General features: G+C 39.6%; 1 protein-coding gene across 1 annotated transcript in view; it reads right to left on the bottom strand.

The window, feature by feature from the left end:
- The window catches only part of LOC111585904 (calcium-binding protein 7), a 36,123-nt gene extending 18,149 nt beyond the window's left edge, over positions 1-17,974 (bottom strand). Inside the window, exon 1 of the mRNA XM_023295543.3 lies at positions 17,071-17,974. Coding sequence (XP_023151311.1) covers positions 17,071-17,176 — 106 coding nt within the window. The 5' untranslated portion in view covers positions 17,177-17,974. The remainder of the gene's footprint in view (positions 1-17,070) is intronic.
- Between the last annotated feature and the right edge of the window lie 273 nt (positions 17,975-18,247).

Raw genomic sequence — 18,247 nt, 5'->3', positions numbered from 1 at the left:
TTTCATTTTTTGATCATAATAATATACACAAAATATAAAATAATGACATCTGACTGCACAATTTTGAAGTCTATTGAATTAATGAAGGTACTTGAACATAATGATTCAGAAAAAAACTGTAAAATTACAGTGTTTGACTGGAGAACTTTGAGATTTATTAATTAATTGAAGGTGTTTGATCGTAGTAATTTAGAAAACATGTAAAACTTTAAAGAACTTTAACATTTCTTATTTTTTTTGAAGGCGCTTGAGCATAATATAGAAAAAATTTAAACTAATGATGTTTGACTGCACAACTTCAGGGTTTATTAATCTATTCAAGGTGTTTGATTTTGAGAATTCAGTGAGAAATCTGGAAAATAACAGCAAACTAGTGGTCAATTGTTTTATTGAAGGTGTCTGATTGTAATGACAAAAAAAAAAACCATATATTTAAAGAAACACCATATTTCCATTAAAATATTCTACTTTAATTCAAATGTTTTGGTTTGGCAGCCATTACTGTCAGCTGTTCTAACATTTATTTATTCTATACATGCATATTTTACAGTGTAAGACAGAGCAGATGAAGACAATTGACTTTTGGAGATGAGACACATGCTGAGTGGGTTTAGAACCAATAATGAAATAATGAAAATAAAACAAGAAGCAATTACTGTTGCTAAATAAATCATCATTTCTCTCTGTTACACGAGTGACTGACAATTACAACCTTCTAGGTAGAGAAATAAAAATGCATTTGTGTAATTAGATAACTTTCTCCTCCCAGTTTGCAGCCAATTAGCTGCTGTTAAGTCACTGAAGTGTGACACTAAAACAAACTTGTGAAGTCTTGTAAATATGAGTCGCTGCTCCGGTGATTTACTGGTGTCAGAAATGCAACGAACGTCCGAGCTAGGGGCCAAAAAGCACGACAGTCGGACCAATACTTCAGTTGGAAAACTCAACATAAAACACCGGAGAGGCAGGAAGCAGTCTGTCATTCTGCGTGTGATGTTCGCGGAGCTGCAGGAAATAGTTTGTCGTAATGAAATGCGTGTCAACAGAATAGAAATCGTGTATTACAATGGATCACATCTGGGCTTTGCAATTTATAAAAACCAAGCTCGGTGACATGCACAGCAGCTATTTCTCACGTCGCTTTTCCCTCCAAAACGTCTTTCTGGAGGTGTAGCTGAAATCATTGCGAGCCTCCAGCTGTGGTTTTTTTCCTCCTTCCCCGGGTGTGATCTTATTGTTTATAGGAAAACAATACCTCAGTATCCACCTGAGGTCCTCGCTCCATCTGTTTACTTCAGAAAGAGGAGATCTCCAGCAGACAAGAGCTGGAAAAACATGCTGCCACCACGCAGGAGGCAAATACACTCCTAAACAAGGTGCCAGAACAGTTTTAGGAAACACTCTGTCGCTGCTGTAAGGTTGTTGTTTTTTTATTTGTCAAATGCCAAAATGAGCACAACATCCCGATTGCTGAGAGCAGAAGGCCATATCTGATGTAAAGAAGTAGAAACAAGGTGGTTATTGTGTAATGAAATGTGGGGACAATTTGCTGCAGGAGGATTTTATTCGGTGTCACAGACTATTTGCAGAAAGCTGCAGAGCTGCACAGGCCACAAATGCAATAACTGGATTATCAAATCCTCTGAGAGTCACAATAATAAAGCTGGAAAATGTAAAGTCACAACAAATATGTTCTCAGAACCTCTTGGCTCTAAACAAACTGAATCCTACGAGACTGAAGGAACAAATCCCTGACATAATCCCCCTCTCTAACAATATGTACCTCGCTGTTGTCGTTTCGTGTCTCAATTGTATTTTTTTTTGTCTAATATTTGTTTGTGTCTTGTGTGCATCATTTTGTGTTTTTTGTGTCTTGTTTTTGGAATTTTGTTTCTTGTCTTTCTTATTTTGTGTCTGAGTTGTATTGTTTTGTGTGTATTTTTGTTAATTTGTGTCTCTTTAGTGTTTTTGCTTCTCATTTCTGTCATATTGTGGGTATTTGTGTCTGTTTTTGACATTATATGCCTCATTTGTGTCATTTTGTGGTGTTTTATGTCTGTTGCCTGTCGTTTGTCTCATTTGTGTTGTTTTGTGTCAGATTTTTTCAAATTTGTGCCTCACTTGCATTGTTTTGTGTCTTGTTTTTGCTGTTTGTGTCTCATTCATGTTTTTTTCTGTTCATATGGGTCTGTTTTTTTTGGAGTTTTATGCCTTTTTTGTGCCGTTTTGTGTCTTGTTGTTGAAGTTATGTGTTAGATTTTTTTGTTTTTGTCATTTAATGTCCTTTGTGTGTTGTTTGTGAGGTTTTGTTGCTAGTTTCTGTCAATTTGTGTCCCATTTGTATCATGTTCAGTCAGATTTTTGCTTTTTGTGTCTTGTTTCTATTGCTTTTCTGTTTTTTCATGTCTCATTTGCATTGTTTTGTGTCTTGCTTCTGTTGTTTTGAGTTTCTTCAAGTCATTTAGCGTCAGTTTTTTTTGCTCAGACACCGTCACTTTCTACATAAAATGTTATTGGACATTCTTGTTTTCAAACATTCGGACAAACTGAATCCTACTAGAATGAAGACACAAACCTCTGAAGTAAAGCAGATCATAATCTCCACTCTAACAATTTATCAAAAGAGGCCAACTAATCATCCTCAAAAAAGAATTAATTTCTCCTTTGACCAGCCGGATAGATAAACTCTGGAGGAGATAGCACTCTATCTTAATTGTCCACAGGAGAGACGACTATATTCTCCCATTTTTACTTTATTCCGCCAGCTGAAAATGGAGCAGATTCACATGTGTGCCCCCCACAGCGACTCCATTGTAACTGAGACACTGCCTCTGTCAGAATAATAAAAAATCTTGTGTGAATAGCTGAGATATTGGTCTCCCTGCGCAGATGACCTGAATTATTCGGCCTAATCAGAGAGATAAGTACTTCCCACAGCCCAGTGTGACACCTTGTTTTGTCCGACAACGATCCGAAACCCCCATTATAATCAGTTTACGGCGATTTAAAGCGGAAAATCCTCACTTTTTTGGCGTCTTTTACTGATTAATGATTTAAGTGATTAATGGAGTATTTAAATTGGGGACTCATTTTACTGCTGGTGTAACAGATTTATCAACTAATCATGTCGGAATTATTAATAATCAGGCTCTGACTAGCTTTAAAGCTGCTGTAATTGATTTTTTTTTTTTTTTTTTGGCCTATTTTGGAGCGGCACAAGCTTTAAACACAAAATTACATATTGGTGACAAACAATATGACACACATCCATCTGACATGAAGAAAATACTATTTCTGTTATGTTTTTTTTAAGATTTAATGAATTTAAGTGCTCCTCTATAGCCTCCAAACTCAAATTAGTTGGCATTTTGAGCTGTTAAATGTTCATTCCTAACTTTGTCTGTCGTTCTCGGCTAGTCAGTAGAATACAATCGGTTTACCAGGACAGAAAAAAACTAAAAAAAAAAGATAATGACAGAACCAAAACAGCTCATGAAAACTGCACAGTCCAGTAATTATTCTCTTCAGTTTTGTCCTTCCGAGCAATTTTCACTTCAGATTAGAGCAGCTTTATATTCTCAGAGCTTTGGAACTTCAATTGCTGCCAAATGGCCAAACTAACATTAGAACCACTTCATGATTAGAATTTCTGGAGCTGGTTAATTCCGAGCAACGAAGAAAAGTCCATTTCCAGGAAAATTCCACCTTTTTCTAAACCGTTCGGAATAAAAAGAAGGACAAATGATGCCTTTTGTGTCACCGTTCTAGTTGCTCCTGGCCGTTTTTTTAAATCAGAACTAATCTCATTTTCACTTTCAATTACATTTTACTGTATTGCCTCATTAATTTCTACACATTTCTTAGTGGAATTAGGAGCGGCTGTTGGTGCATTCTCCACTCCGTGTGCACACATTTTGCCACTGAAAGCGCGAGGTGTTTGCTTTGATGTACGGAGACGTGCTTGTTGGCCTTCAAAGATGCCACGCCACGCGATCCCCCCGCGGTGCGATCTGACGGAGGATGAAAAGCCATCGAGTTAAGATCAGGGAGGTGTGAGCATCTAAAGCCCCAACTCCCACAAGAGAAAAGGTGCAGCTTATTCCCATTACGCTGCTCTCTCCCTGCACATCAATGAAGAGCACCGGATCCTCGCTGCAGCAAACAAAGCCGAACAGAGTGAACTGTACACAGACACACAAAAAAAAGGAAACTGAGCTGATTCATGCAGACAAATAGAGAACTCTTGGATTCATGACAAGAGTGAGACATCAAACAAAAGGGCAGTTTATGCAGTTTTCTATTAAGCTGGAGAATGTCATGATAAGTAGACTAGATTTTGTTGTTTTGTTGAGTTTTGTGTCTGTTTTTTGTCGTTTTGTCCCTCAATTGCTTGGTTATTTGTGTAATTTTTTTTCCATTTTGTGTCTGTTTTTGTCGCTTTATGTCTTTTTTGGGATGTTTTGGATTTGTTTTTTTGTTGATTTGCATCTCACTGGTGCTGTTTTATGTCTCATTTGTATCATTTTGTGTCTGTTTTTGTCGCTTTATGTCTTTTTTGGGATGTTTGGGATTTGTTTTTTGTTGATTTGTGTATGGATTAGTTCATTTGTGTTTCGTGTGGGTTGCTTTGTGTCTCATTTGGGTTTTTGGTGTCTAGTTTTCTTCCCTTCTTTGTCTCATTTGTTGCATTTTATTTTTCTATTTATGTCCTGTTTGTATTGTCCTGTTTGTATTGTCTTGTTTCTTGTTTTTGTCATTTTCTGTCAATTTGTGTCTCATTTGCATTATATTTAGTGAGATTTTTGCAATTTAGGGTCTTGATTGTATTGCTTTGTGTCCCATTTTGGTCATTTTGTGTCTCACGTTGCATTGTTTTGTGTCTTGTTTTTGTTGTTTATCGTTTCAGTTGTGTCAAATTTTTCGCTCAGTTGACACAGTCAGCCCTCCTAGATTTTAAGTCATCATCTTTAGCTGTGCACACTGAAGAAAAAGCAATCAGGAAGTAAAACTGGTGGAATAATCCTCGCACAACAGAAGGATACACATGGGAATATTCACTTGGATTTATCGAGGCATGGCTGGAGCGGAGCTTCACCCCCTTTTTTCAGGCTGAATTTAGCATCATGAAAACTTTTGCCAATTACACGTGGTGTACTTTGAGCAGAACAGACTAATGCCGGGGCTTTTTGTAGCGATGAAGTGTCCGTGAAGGTAATCCAGGGCTTGTTTTTTCAGAGCCTAAAGATGCTCTTTCGCCTCAGTCAGACCTGCATCTGCTTAGCACTTGCTTTGGATGGGTAATTGCAGCACACCCACTCTTTATGTAAGACCTTATCAGTGTGAGAAAAACACCGCTGCACTGTGTGTGTGTGTGTGTGTGTGTGTGTGTGTGTGTGTGTGTGTGTGTGTGTGTGTGTGTGTGTGTGTGTGTGTGTGTGTGTGTGTGTGTGTGTGTGTGTGTGTGTGTGTGTCCATCAACCTCGGGTGACTTTTTTTAAACACCCATAGCAACCTTAATCCATCTTTAGCTGGATATGGGCCGACTTGGACACCCGGAAGATTTGAATATTACCATAACCAGCTCCTAACAAGGCTCTGGAGAGTTCAAAAGGAGTATATGGCAAGAGTCTTGAGTTTGTCTGTGTGTTTAAAGGAATATCCCACCGCTGGGTGTGGATTGAAATTCCTCCCTTTATTATGAAATTTGAGGCACATTAACCTCATCAAAGGGGCGCTGACACAACCACAAACTAGAAGAGGAAGGAGAAAAAAAAGTCAGAAAGGTCGGGGTGCTTTATCTGCAGCATGAAAAATTCTCAGCCAGTTTCTTAAACCCCACTTGACCTCGAATGATTGAAGGCGGTGGAAGAAATTTTGGCCCCATTGCTGTTTTTTCCTTTCCACCACAGAAGGGGGATCATTGATTTATCTCCATGTCTACGTTTTCAAAGCTGCAAGTTTTTTTTTATCATCGATACCAAGCTGAGTCGAGCGCGAACATCCACAGAAAACTTTGGGAAATGCCTCAAACAAAAGGTCAGATGTGAACAATCCAAAGCCGTCACGATACATCCCAGCTCATCTGATGCTGCCTCATCAGTTCAACCGACTTAACCCCACGCTCGCTTACCGACGCAGCTTTTTCTACTTATTGTGATTGCCTGGTGCCATGTTTTTCATCAAAAGGGGAGGAAATATTAGCTGAGAGAAAGAAAAAAAAAAGCACTTCACCTTCCAGAACTCATCACAGTTCATTTCACAGGTAATAAAGTCTGCTGGATTCACTCTCTTCATGGCAATCGATCAAAATGGAAATAAATGACTTAACGTCAATCTAGCTGACAGCAGTGTAATCACAGCAGCTCGTCATATTTCCCGCTAATCTGCGCCACATGTTTTCCATCAAAACCCATTTCAATGAGTCTGGATGTCGTACCAGATTACAGCGACTGATTAACTGAGACTTTATACGACAGAGCGGTAGTTGACGTGATCGAAATGTCAAATGTTCAAAATACATCAAGTGGCAGGGGAACAATAAATGCCATTTTTAAGAGTTATTCAGTTGCACCCAGTGTGGACCAACTTCACTGTAAATACATTTCTTCATGTTGAAGGAATAGTTAGTCAACCGTCAGTCAAATAGCTTAAATTAGCTCAAAAACTGGAAACATGAGAAACGGTTTTGTTCAAAGACAAAGGCAGAAATCTGCACATCAACACCACTAAAGCACCCAAAACATGGAGATGTCGTATTTAAGGTGGAATATGTGATTGTAATCTAGTATGCTTTATGTCAAATTCACCGAATATCTCCTCAAAGTTCACAAACTCTCTGTTCTGTAAAGAATCCAGTGTTTGTAGACAGTTCTGTCTTTGTAAATCCAAAATAAAGGCCCAAACTCTGCCTCTACCTTAAGGCCTAAACCCTAAACCTTCACAGACTTGACAAAAATCAGCTCTAGTGCTTGAATCTGTGAGTTTGTGAGGGTTTGAAATGGCACAAAAATGAGAAATGGGACACATTATTGTAATTTTGCTTGGAAAAAATGACAAAACCCCCCCCCCAAAAAAACGTAAATTTGGAGTCATTTTTGAATTGTATTTTTGATCAGTTGCTAAGTTAGTCTGTTTGTGACTAAATTTAAATAAAACAAAAACCTATGCAAGACTGAATGAAGGTTTTATTACATGTCTGTCCTTGTTATTTTAAAAATTTCATAGATTTTTTCAACTACTAGCAGTACGTCTAGAAGTATATTCCTTGAACTAGCCCTGCTTTAGCGTATTGATCGTTGGTTCTAAGACTTTCAGGTTTGTTACCCAACTCAGTCTAGTGTGCTATTTATTTGTATTTGTCATATTTTGATCAGTTATATCTGTTTTATCTGATTTAAAATTTTTAAAAAAGGTGTAACTGGACAGTTGTACACATTTTTCCTTCATAAGTTTATGATTTTAGTTTCTCATTTATTTAGGCTGATTTATTACATGCCCTTTTTGGGTGGGGGATTTAATGACTTATGCAGTTATAGATCCATAAGTGTCACGTTTGGCATCTTAAGTTGTATAGTATTTATAGATTTGAGAAACTTGTGCAAAATGTGCAATAAATAGCCACAACAGTAAGCAGTCAGACGCTGCCACTGAGAGATAAACTTTCTCCATCCATGCCTGGTTTGCTAGCAGGACAACCCTGAGTCCTCGTGCACTTGCACCTCAAAGTTTGAGGGTCTGGAGACTGCTATTGAGCCAAATTAAAGTACCGAAGTGGCTCCGTACAACACCATTGAAATGAGTTCTGTGAACATTCACACTCATGCACAGAACGATAGCAAACCTGACACATGCTAACTAGCCAAGTATCAGCAATCTTTCTCCAGATTCCACATTTAATACATGCAAAAAATCCAACGTGTAAAAACAACAAACTGCCATTTTCCGCGTGGTTGTCGCCAGATTATTTCTTGGACAGTCAGAGTAGCCTCGAGTCCCTGCTCGTTGCCTGGCAACAGTGGGTCCTGGTCCCAAACGACTGATTTTAAAATTTTCATACTGATTTAACACGAGATGTGCCGTGTTAGTTAGTGAGCTTCAGACAGATATTTTGGTACCTTCAGACACAGCCAGGATATTTGCACTGTTGATGCTGAGCTGTAGCTGGCGGTAGTTTCAAATGTAGCATTTATAGCAGGGGTGTCAAACATGTGGCCCACGGGCCAAAGCCGGCCCACCAGAGGGTCCAAGCCGGCCCACAGGACGACTTTTAAAGTGTAAAAATTACAGAGAAGACATTCACTGCAATTTGGAAATTTGCAAAACTATAAATGTAAAATATTTCCTAGACCACGACAAGCTGTTTTGATCATAAAGTAAAACACTAGATTGCTCGTCATTTTGTCCTGTTTTTGTTGTTTTTTGCCTTTTTCTGTCTGACTTTATCGTTTGTCTCATGTTTTTGTCGTTTTGTGTTTCCTTTTGTCTCGCTTGTGTTTTTTGTCTCATTTTTGTCATTTTTTGTTTTCCTTTATTCATTGTTGTGTGTATTGTTCTTGTCGTTTTCTTTCACACTTTTGTCATTTTTTGTCTCATTTGTTCATTTTTTTGGAGCCTAATAGCTATTTTGCATAATTTTTGTCACTGTTTCACGTCGTTCATCTCATTTTTCTGTCATTTTGTTTCTTGCTTTTGTTGCAAAGTGTCTCATTTTTGTAATATTTTGTCTTCTTTTTGTTGTTTTTTTGTCTTTTTTAAAGTAAAATACTGAATTGTTCAGTTCCAGATAGCTGTGACTAAATGTATTGGTCCTTTGTAGACACTGTGATCTAGAAGTTGTAATGTGGAAATGATCAACTGAGGCACTACATTGTTGAAATTGAATTTGTTTTTCTTAACAAATCTCAGTTTATTCATAATGTTTTGTAAAAAGGTGGTCCCTTAAATGTGAACATTTTCAGAAACAAAGAAAAAAATTAGAGTTGTGGTTATTTATAGGTTATTATGTTATGATTTTACTGGTCCATTGGAGATCAAATTGGGCTGTATGTGACCCCTGAACTGAAATGAGTTTGACACCCCTGATTTATAGCATTTTAGGGGGTTTTCAGACTACTAACTTTCACACTCTTCTCTAGAAAGTCTAATTGTTTGGTTACAGTGTGCTTTAAAGCTCATTTTAAGTGGCTATTTTCAGAATACTATTAACTTCACATGAAAATCAACCCAGCAATTGGACAATTTTTGCAATTTTTTTCAAGGAAAGACTTTAGCCGGGTCACGTCGACCTCTACGGACCGCCTCATCCCTGCTCATGTCTTTGTCACCATCAGTGTCAAGTAGAGCTTTTTCACACACCGCATCCAGGCAGGTGATATATTCAGGAAAGCCATTTTGAAATCCATTCCTGTCTGTCCATCCCTCCATCTGCCAGGTTGTGTAAGACGACCCTGAATCAGGTAAAGCGGGATCGGCTGAAGATTGAGCAGAGTGATGGGACGACATACAAAGTGAGATTTATCATTCTGGGCCTGATTATATAAGAAGAAGGATGCTTTCAAGGCTCTCCCCAGTGCCACACATCTGTAATATCACAAACCAGGTTCTTTTTTTCCCTTGTCTTGCTTGTCATTTTCATTTTCCCCTTGGGTCTGTATCATTTTTTTCTTTTTTGATAATCAGGAAAGTTTTTGAGGCACCTTTTCTCCAAACTCCTGTGACATTCTCCCCCCATCCTGCTTCTATGATCACAAATCCAGCAGCACAAGAGTCAAATTCCAACAAACTAAGACTGGAGTCATTAAACAATTCCAGCAGTCAGTCAGTGCTGTTGATTCCTTCTTTGATAATCATTAACAAAAGCTGCCTGCCTTACAAAACGATGTTTGCCAGACTCGTAGCGTCGGTGAAAAGGATTTGATTTGTAAGTGGAAGTGTAATGATGTTAGCAGTGGGAAAGCATTTATTAGCTCATTTTGTTTCAGCGTTCTTGAAAAGAGAGAGAAAGCTTTTTTCTGCAGGATGGTTTGAAAGCTCTCGTCTTTGCAAAGAGGAAACATGCAGTTTGTTTCGAGGATCCAATTCAAGAGGAAAACAAGGCTTTTTTTTTTTTTTGTCAGCGAGGGGATAATAATTGAACTAATTCTGCGTTCCAGAGAGAGAGCGGTGCTAATAACAGTCGATAGCTGAGGTTAGCGGAAGAGAAAATAAGTGCTTGGTTTTGGTAAACACCTCTGGAACTGATCACGATTGGTCATTTTAGTATCATCGTGTGTTGTTGTCCAAATCTTCTTAGCAGTATATGCTTCAAAATGGTCTCAGCTGACCCCTTTAGAAGTACACCCCCGCAACGCCCACTCATTTTGCAGCAGCAATACATTATGTGCATAATTTTCTAGTCTTCCGAGCAGATGCCGGTGTCTTTAAATATCTTCATTTGTATTCATGTAAGTATTTCCAAAGGAGTGGAAGTCAAACCCTGCACCTCGGGGTGAAGAAATGAGTCAATGTTGCTGCTGCAGCTACAGTAGGAGTCGAGCAGAAACATCAACAACGCCTCACAGGCAGTTTACGCCATTAGGAGCACAGTGGTGTCAGTGGGGTGGCTTTTTTTATTTCCCTTTCTTTTTCGTGGAGGAGCTGTCAATCAAAGCGATTTGCAGTACCAAAAACTCTGCCAGGGGAGCAACTAAAAATGTAGAAATGCGTTAATTCTTTTACAACTGAAAGCAAAACGGCTCGGAAAAACAAAACACTGCATGTAAGTCTGAATGTGTTCCTAAATGCAGATCTTATAAGTCATGGAGTCACATTGAGTGTTAACTTTGGGAGTTTAGTTTTTCTATTGTGGTCACTTTATTCTGTCTGCTTGCTACTGTAACAACAGAATTTCCCCTTGAGGATCAGTAAAGTATTTTTGTGCAATTCTATTTGATATTTGCTATATAGGCTGCTGATGAACAAATCTATATGGATTTATATGTTTGCATAGGAATCATTCAGATATTTTCCTACATATTTAAGTTATTATCTTCCAATCTTGACTATCCATTTAATATATCTTTGCTGTTTTTGTAGTTATTTCTGTTTTTCTACTGTCGATGCATTACTTGTTGCACTGCTGTTTACAGGATTTTAACTTCTTCATTCACTGTATATTTTTATTGTTAGCATTTGACACGTTATGGTGCATTTTTCAATTTAGTACCTGTTTGTTCATAGTATATTTTACACTTTATTGTGCATTTGTATCTTAGTATAATTTTCCATTATATTGCTATTATATTTTCCTTATGGGGTGGTGGCCACTTTACTCTGTCTGCTTGCTACTGTAACAACAGAATTTCCCCTTGGGGATCAATAAAGTATTTCTATTCAATTAATGTTGTCAAGTAGAGCTACTTTCTGTTAGACTTAAATCTCTGAACTCCACCAACAGCAGTCTTAACATTCATTTGGGATTTCAGAGGGTAATGCAGCATAAAAACTGTCAGCTTTAACTGCAGTAATGTATCATATTTTGCAGCTGACTTCTAAGCAATTCTCTTAAAATTAAGCAGAATCATGAAGCATCAAGCTGAGAAACAATGCACAAAGTTTGGTAAGTAAGCAAAGATCCAAAACAAGTGTGCAACATATGATGTATGATGCTGCTGGAGGGGAGAATGCATAAAAACACCAGTTTCCAGCGCTGTCCTTGCAGTATTGCTTGCAAAAGCTAAAAACTGACTAGAAATCTTAACATAAAACTATCTATACAGTCACCATAACTGTGTTTCTAAGCAATTCTCTTGAAAAAATAAGCTGAATCATTAAGTATGAAGCTGATAAACAATGCACAAAGGTTTGGGAAGTAAGAAGGATTTCATGGTCTGAATATGCCGTCACCTGTGTCAGCTTTACTAGTTAACATTTCTGTCCTTATCAGAGCAGAAGCAACTCAGTCTAGTGATATTATTTGTTTTACATGCGGCGATAAATGAAAAATTCAGCGCAAATCCTCAACTCCCGCCTTCACTCTGCAGCAAAATCCCAAAAGAAATGGAAAAACCTGAGAATGCAGTTGCTGGAAATCCTGCTTTGAACTTCAGTGACTTCGCTCCCATTATTCCAATCACTTCCTGTTTGCGGTATCTCCTCTCTCCACGTCTCTGGAGGGGGTGAGGAGGTTGAGGGGGGGAGCGACGACCCAATCTCTGTTTGATCTGGAGACGAGGAAACCCCCCTTCTTCTCCTCCCTCCACCAGGAACAAATGGAGAGAAGATAACTCCGCAGGCTGTGTTGATTTGGATTACTGTAGACAGTCGCAGGCTGCGTTTAAAATGCTCCCAGAGAGATTTTGTCCCTGCTGGGCCTCCGTGACAGGTTTGGTTTGAATTTCATTTCTCTGTGAAAGTGATTAAAAGGAAGTCTTTCATGCTCCAAAACCAACAACTTTCATTAAGCATTCTGGTTATTCAAGGAAAATCTTGGCGTTTCAATAAAGGGACGAGTCCTCTGATTGCTTCTGCAGAATAAGAGCTCCAAATAAGTTGTCCTGCCATGTAAACAAGTAAATTCTCCTTTTATTTATGCTGCATTTGTAGACAAGCAAAGCCTGCAAGCATGAAAAATAGCTGAGACTAATACTGATATTTTGCCGCTAAAAGGAATACCTGCACGAAGATTATAATGCAATAGTTCATTTGTTCCAAGTTAATTTATTGCTCCAATAAATCACAGTTCTAATGTTATTTTTGAGTATAAAATTCAGTTATTAGACACCTAGTGGATTTCTCTCACCTTGCTTATGTCTGCCAAATGGATTAACTGCCCTTAATGTCAGAATTTATTGACTACCTATGAATAAATTGAGTTTTTTTCTTCCACACCAGTTCCCAAATGACCGGACGTGTTTTGAGGTTTTTGGGACAATGCTCTCAAGAGTCTGGAGGAATTTGGGCCCTAATTTATGAAAATGACGGTAAACTACAACTCCCTTCAAGCTCCAACGATAATTTCTGTGCTCATAAAACAGAGGTAATGAACTAAAGGAGTGCGAGTCGATGTTCTCCTGTGTAATTGTGCGGCTCTGTAAATAAGAAAAAGTGGGAGAAACAAGGAGCAGCAACTTTGTAGGAAACATGCAAACACTCGGCATCTGTCTTGTGTCATGGAAAGCGCCGCCATTTGTTTACACGAGCCTCACTCTGGGACCTGTTACAAACGCCTTAAGCTCAGCCGAGGGACTGTTTTAAAGCTGCTTCCAATAAGGCTGTTGTTAGGCAGCCTGGCAATGGGCTACCCACTGAATTCCACCTGCAGCGATATTGACACTGGGCTTTTGTGTGTGTGCATGTGTGTGTCTAGTGGTGGAGGAGGTCTAAACTATATTGAGCTCCTGTAATATGACCAACTGGTTTGTTCTTTTTTCTCTTTTGTGTGGGAGGAGAAATGAAGAATATGGAGTCCAATTCAATTTATGCTGGCATCATTGTACATTAAGGTACTTGCTGCCACCCCCCACATGCACACAGAGGCTTATCGAAGCATCAGAAAAATAGGGTTTTTCTCTTTTTTTGTTCCAATTATAGCTTTGACAGCCTCGACCACAAAGCACGCCGCCATTGGTCCATTCCTCTAGAGTGTCCGAGGCAATAATTGAAAATCAAGTCCTTGGCAATGCGTGCCAATAGGGCTCCAGCCTCCCGTCCCTATAACATGCACCCGCACACACATATTCACTAATGTGCAATTTCGTTTCGTGACAAAGCCTCGTCTCCCTGATGGCTGAGCTGATGTATGTGACACTTCAGACTTCCAGCCAATTCTCCTCCATCTCTCCAGAGATAAGAGCGTCGACGAGGCGCTGTCGCTTGAGCAGCGCGTTTCTCATCAACAAGTCATATGTGAAGCGTCAGAATGGAATTGAAAGCATGTGAATATTGTCCTCTATGTGTTTTAATTGAGGGCTGTTTCTGCAAATAAGGAGCCATAGTGACATTAACATTGTTGAAACTGGCTTTACTTCTTCAGTGTTTGGAACCCAATTCTGTGCTGCATTTGCAAAATTAACAATGATACATGTTAACTGTTGAATGTTTCTGCCTCGTCTTCTCACAAAGTCTGTATAAAAACTGTGGTTGTAACCCTATACTTGCTGCAAACACATGCAGGTATGGATGTGTTATTTGTTATATAGGCTCCAGATTAACACATACATATGGATTTATATGTTTGCACAGGAATCATTCTGATATTTTCCTACATATTTAAGTTATTATCTTTCAATCAAGACTATCTATCGACTATATCTTTGCAGTTATTTCTGTTTTGTTGCACTGCTGTTTACAGCATTTTAATTTCTTCCTTAACTGTATATTTTTATTGTTAGCATTTGACATTTTTTGGTGCATTTTTCAATTTAGCACATCTTTATTCATAGTATATTTTACACTTTATTGTGCAGTTTGTATCTCTATATGTTTTTGTGTTGTGATGTGGTCACTTCACTCTTTGTTTGCTACTCTAGCAACAGATTTTCTCCTTTGGGATTAATAAAGTATTTCTATTCAATACTATATGGTATTGTGTCAATTAGACCCAAAAGAGATCTAGGGTTTTTGTTTTGGGTTTTTTTTTGTTACACTTAAATCTCTGAACTCCACCAACAGCAATCTTAACATTTATTTGGGGTTTCAGAGGGTAATGCAGCGTAAAAATTTTAAAAAATCTCAGCTCTAACTGCAGTAATGTTTTGCAGATGACTTCTAAGCAATTCTCTTAAAATTAGGCAGAATCATGAAGAATCAAGCTGAAAACAATGCACCAAGTTTGGTAAGTAAGCAAAGATGCAAAACGAGCTTGCAACATATGATACGTGATGTTTCTGGAGGGGAAAAATGCACAAAAACACCAGTTTTCACACTGTCCTTGCAGCATTGCTTCCAAAAGCTAAAAATTGAGCTGAAATCTCCATATAAAATGATCTAGACAGTCACTTCTTTGAGCTATTAATCATTGTACCAATCAGCCCTGTCATGTCTGTACTGTGTTATTTCCATTTTGCAGTCTCTAGCGGGAAAAGCTGTGAAACCTCAGCTCCGCTCTTGACAACAACAACAACAACAACATTCAGTCTCCTCAGTGACACTCCCTTTAAAGTGCACCTCTTTCACAACCTGTAAGACATCCTTCACACAGGATCACTAATGCTCTCCAGCAGCTGAAAAAGCCTCCGTTGCTGCTGTTAACTGCACTACCTCGGGCTCCGCTCTGCTCTCCGCCAAGCATCTCAATGCTTCTCCAGTCAAACTGCGAATTTAAGTTGAGCTCTAAAGCCCACACTGCTCCATTTGTTTGTGGCAGGTACGAGTAGATTTGGGTAATTAAAGGTAAAGTAAAGAGTTTTCTGTTTGTTGCAATTTCTGTTAATTGCAAGAGAAACCTGACAGGAAATCAAAGTAGGAGGGTGAAAAGGAGACGGAGATTCTTCCACCTCAGCAACCAGAAGCTTCTTCTTCTTCTGGTGTCAATAAAAGTGACAGAAATATGAGGCAACTGTGTGTGTGTGTGTGTGTGTGTGTGTGTGTGTGTGTGTGTGTGTGTGTGTGTGTGTGTGTGTGTGTGTGTGTGTGTGTGTGTGTGTGTCTGCGCTGCTGTGTATAAGGTCTCTGAACACTGGAAATCATGTCTGACAATAACGCACTGAGTGATGCAACGCTATAATCACGCAAAGATCGCTTTTGGCACTGACATGTTGCCATTTCTCTTTTATCACAGACTCAGCTGTGTTGGATGGAAAAGTAAAAATGGAAAAAAGTGTTAGCTGAAAATCAGCCAGATCCATGTTGCTGGTCTATTCTTGTTTTCTGGATGTTTCTGCTGCTCTTGAACAGGTGTTGTGTGAAAATGCGTCGAGGATGTTCAGCCTTTCAACACCTTTTGGGAGTCAGAACCCATTCATGTTCGGCCCCCTCCGCCAGACTTTTCTAATTAATATCAACCTCAGCAATGAATAGCAGTTCCCAAACCTTATTCTGTGTGTCTTTGTGATTGCTGCAAATGCAAAAAACCTGTTTGTGAGAGACAAAAGACGTGTAATTTCTGTGGTACAGTTAAGTATTAGTTTCTGGTCTCCACATTTACAGGCAAGATCCAGCTTGTTTGTAATGAACACATTTACATGACAGTCATAGCCTCCTCAGAAATGCATCAAGGCGGTCAAATATGTCTTGTTTCTCCAACAAAGTATCCACTGTTAAGGCAACGAGGATGCAGTGAGGGAATCATTCAGCTCGGATAACGTCAGCTCCCTTTACAGCGTCACCACACGGAAAACATGGCAACAGAACTTGCTGTCATCAACGCACGCTTTGGGACTTCACTCATGTCTTGAGGGCAGCTGCATGATAATGTGCAAGATGTCACAGGTTCACATCACAAGCAGCTCCGGGCACGAAATATTCTCTAGATGTTGGAGGTAATTTAAAAAATAAATAAATAAAAATAACTGCTGTGGGTTTGTGTCAGCAGTGGTGGAGTGGATGTCACTTCTTCTTTCGCTCTGCAATGCTGTACAGGATGAATATTGATGTTTCAGATGTTTCTTTTAAAGAGAATACAGCTACACTGCAGGATGTTGGCTGATTTTACAGCCCAGAAAAGATGGAATATCCATAAACCCAATTCCCACTCACTGGTTAGAGCAAGACTTTATGACAGATTTCCCCCTTTTAAAAAAAAAAAAAAACACACACACACACCAGCTTCACAATTAAGAGGGAATACTCTGACTGGGCTGCAAATGTGCATGTATATTTTTACTCAGTTTGATGTCTCACTCATACTGAAGTGTTTTGCACATTCTGTTACATCTAGCAGGATCAGAAAAAGCAGGGAAATTCCATGCAACCCACTGAGATCCAAATCCTCCCCAGTGTCTGTCTGGAGCAGAGCTCTCCAAGGTCCTGAACGCGCGTCTTTATTTTTTTATTTTTTGAGACAAACTCCACAGCAGGAGCTCACCCAACAGCCACCTATCTGCCCTGTGCTGGCTGATTAACCCCCCCTACTGAACAGGTAAGCAGCCTCACCTTCAACTTCGTCTTCGGGCAGGTTCACCGGGGCGCTGTAGAGGATGTCGGGGATGGTGCAGATCCCCCGGTACATCAACGTGGAGGTGACTGGATGCATCGGCATGGCTGCGACCTTTGCTCGCCACCTGCGCCCTCGTCATACAGAAAACGGGTCTACAGAGAGGATCCCAACTTCCCCTCACGGTCACCGAGGGAACAGAGGAGCGAGTCCATGGATGTGAGGAGGGGGGGAGGCGGGAAACGGCGGATTCCGCCGCCTTAAATCTTCCTTTTCTTTCTTTTTTTAGGAATAAAGAAGGGGGGAATTGAGGGGGGGATGTCCTACCTCATTGCAGTTTTGGGGTAAGCTCGGAAAACAACGATGCACAAAGTCGCCAAGACTAGCGAAGAAAATGCGCACATAGAGACAACAGCAGCAGCTCAGACAAAATCCACATCTGAGCTAATTAGCGCAGGTTATTTGACTCTGATGTGCAAAAAATAATCGGACCAATCGGTGCCCAAAAAAAAAGAGAAAAAAAATCGCTTCCAGTGAATCCAAGAATCGTCTGCTGGGAGCGAATTCATGCATCCACTTGTTGGATACGTGCGCTCACTTGACGCACTCCGTCCTCAAGCTTCCAGTCGCCTTCATAGAATCCACAGAAATAAATAAAAATAAAAATCTCAAAAGAATAATCAGATGAAGAAAAATCTAAACGAGCCTTTTGGAAGCTCGATGAGATGTCCGGATCCACAGAAACAGTAATTGCTCGCTGGCTCTTAATTGCATTGCGATCCAGCTGTTGAGTCTCCAGCAGAGGAGTGAAGGAGTGTTTTTTTAATGTGTCTGTGAAAGGAAGCTCTGATATCTGGTCCTCTATGCCTCTCTTTCTCTCTCGTATCACCCCCGTCACTCTGTCTCTCACATCCATACGCACACTCTGTATAAGGGTGTAGGCAATCCCCCCGCATAGCGCACCAACACTCCCTCCCTCCCTCCCTGCTCGGTCTCTCTCACTCCGGTTACCGGCGACATTACACTAAAATCATACAGTATGATTCATAGCAGTGTGTAGTAGGTGTGTGACTGATTTCCTCCTGTCTAAAGCACCAAAAACATCATGCTTTTCAATGCAACTTGCTTAGATCGCATGGAACTTTTCCTAAAGCTGCACTGAGGTGACAGTACAGA

Source organism: Amphiprion ocellaris, chromosome 6 (genome assembly GCF_022539595.1).
Source record: "Amphiprion ocellaris isolate individual 3 ecotype Okinawa chromosome 6, ASM2253959v1, whole genome shotgun sequence".
Taxonomy (NCBI): Eukaryota; Metazoa; Chordata; class Actinopteri; family Pomacentridae; genus Amphiprion; species Amphiprion ocellaris.
This window is presented reverse-complemented; position numbering and strand designations above follow the sequence as displayed.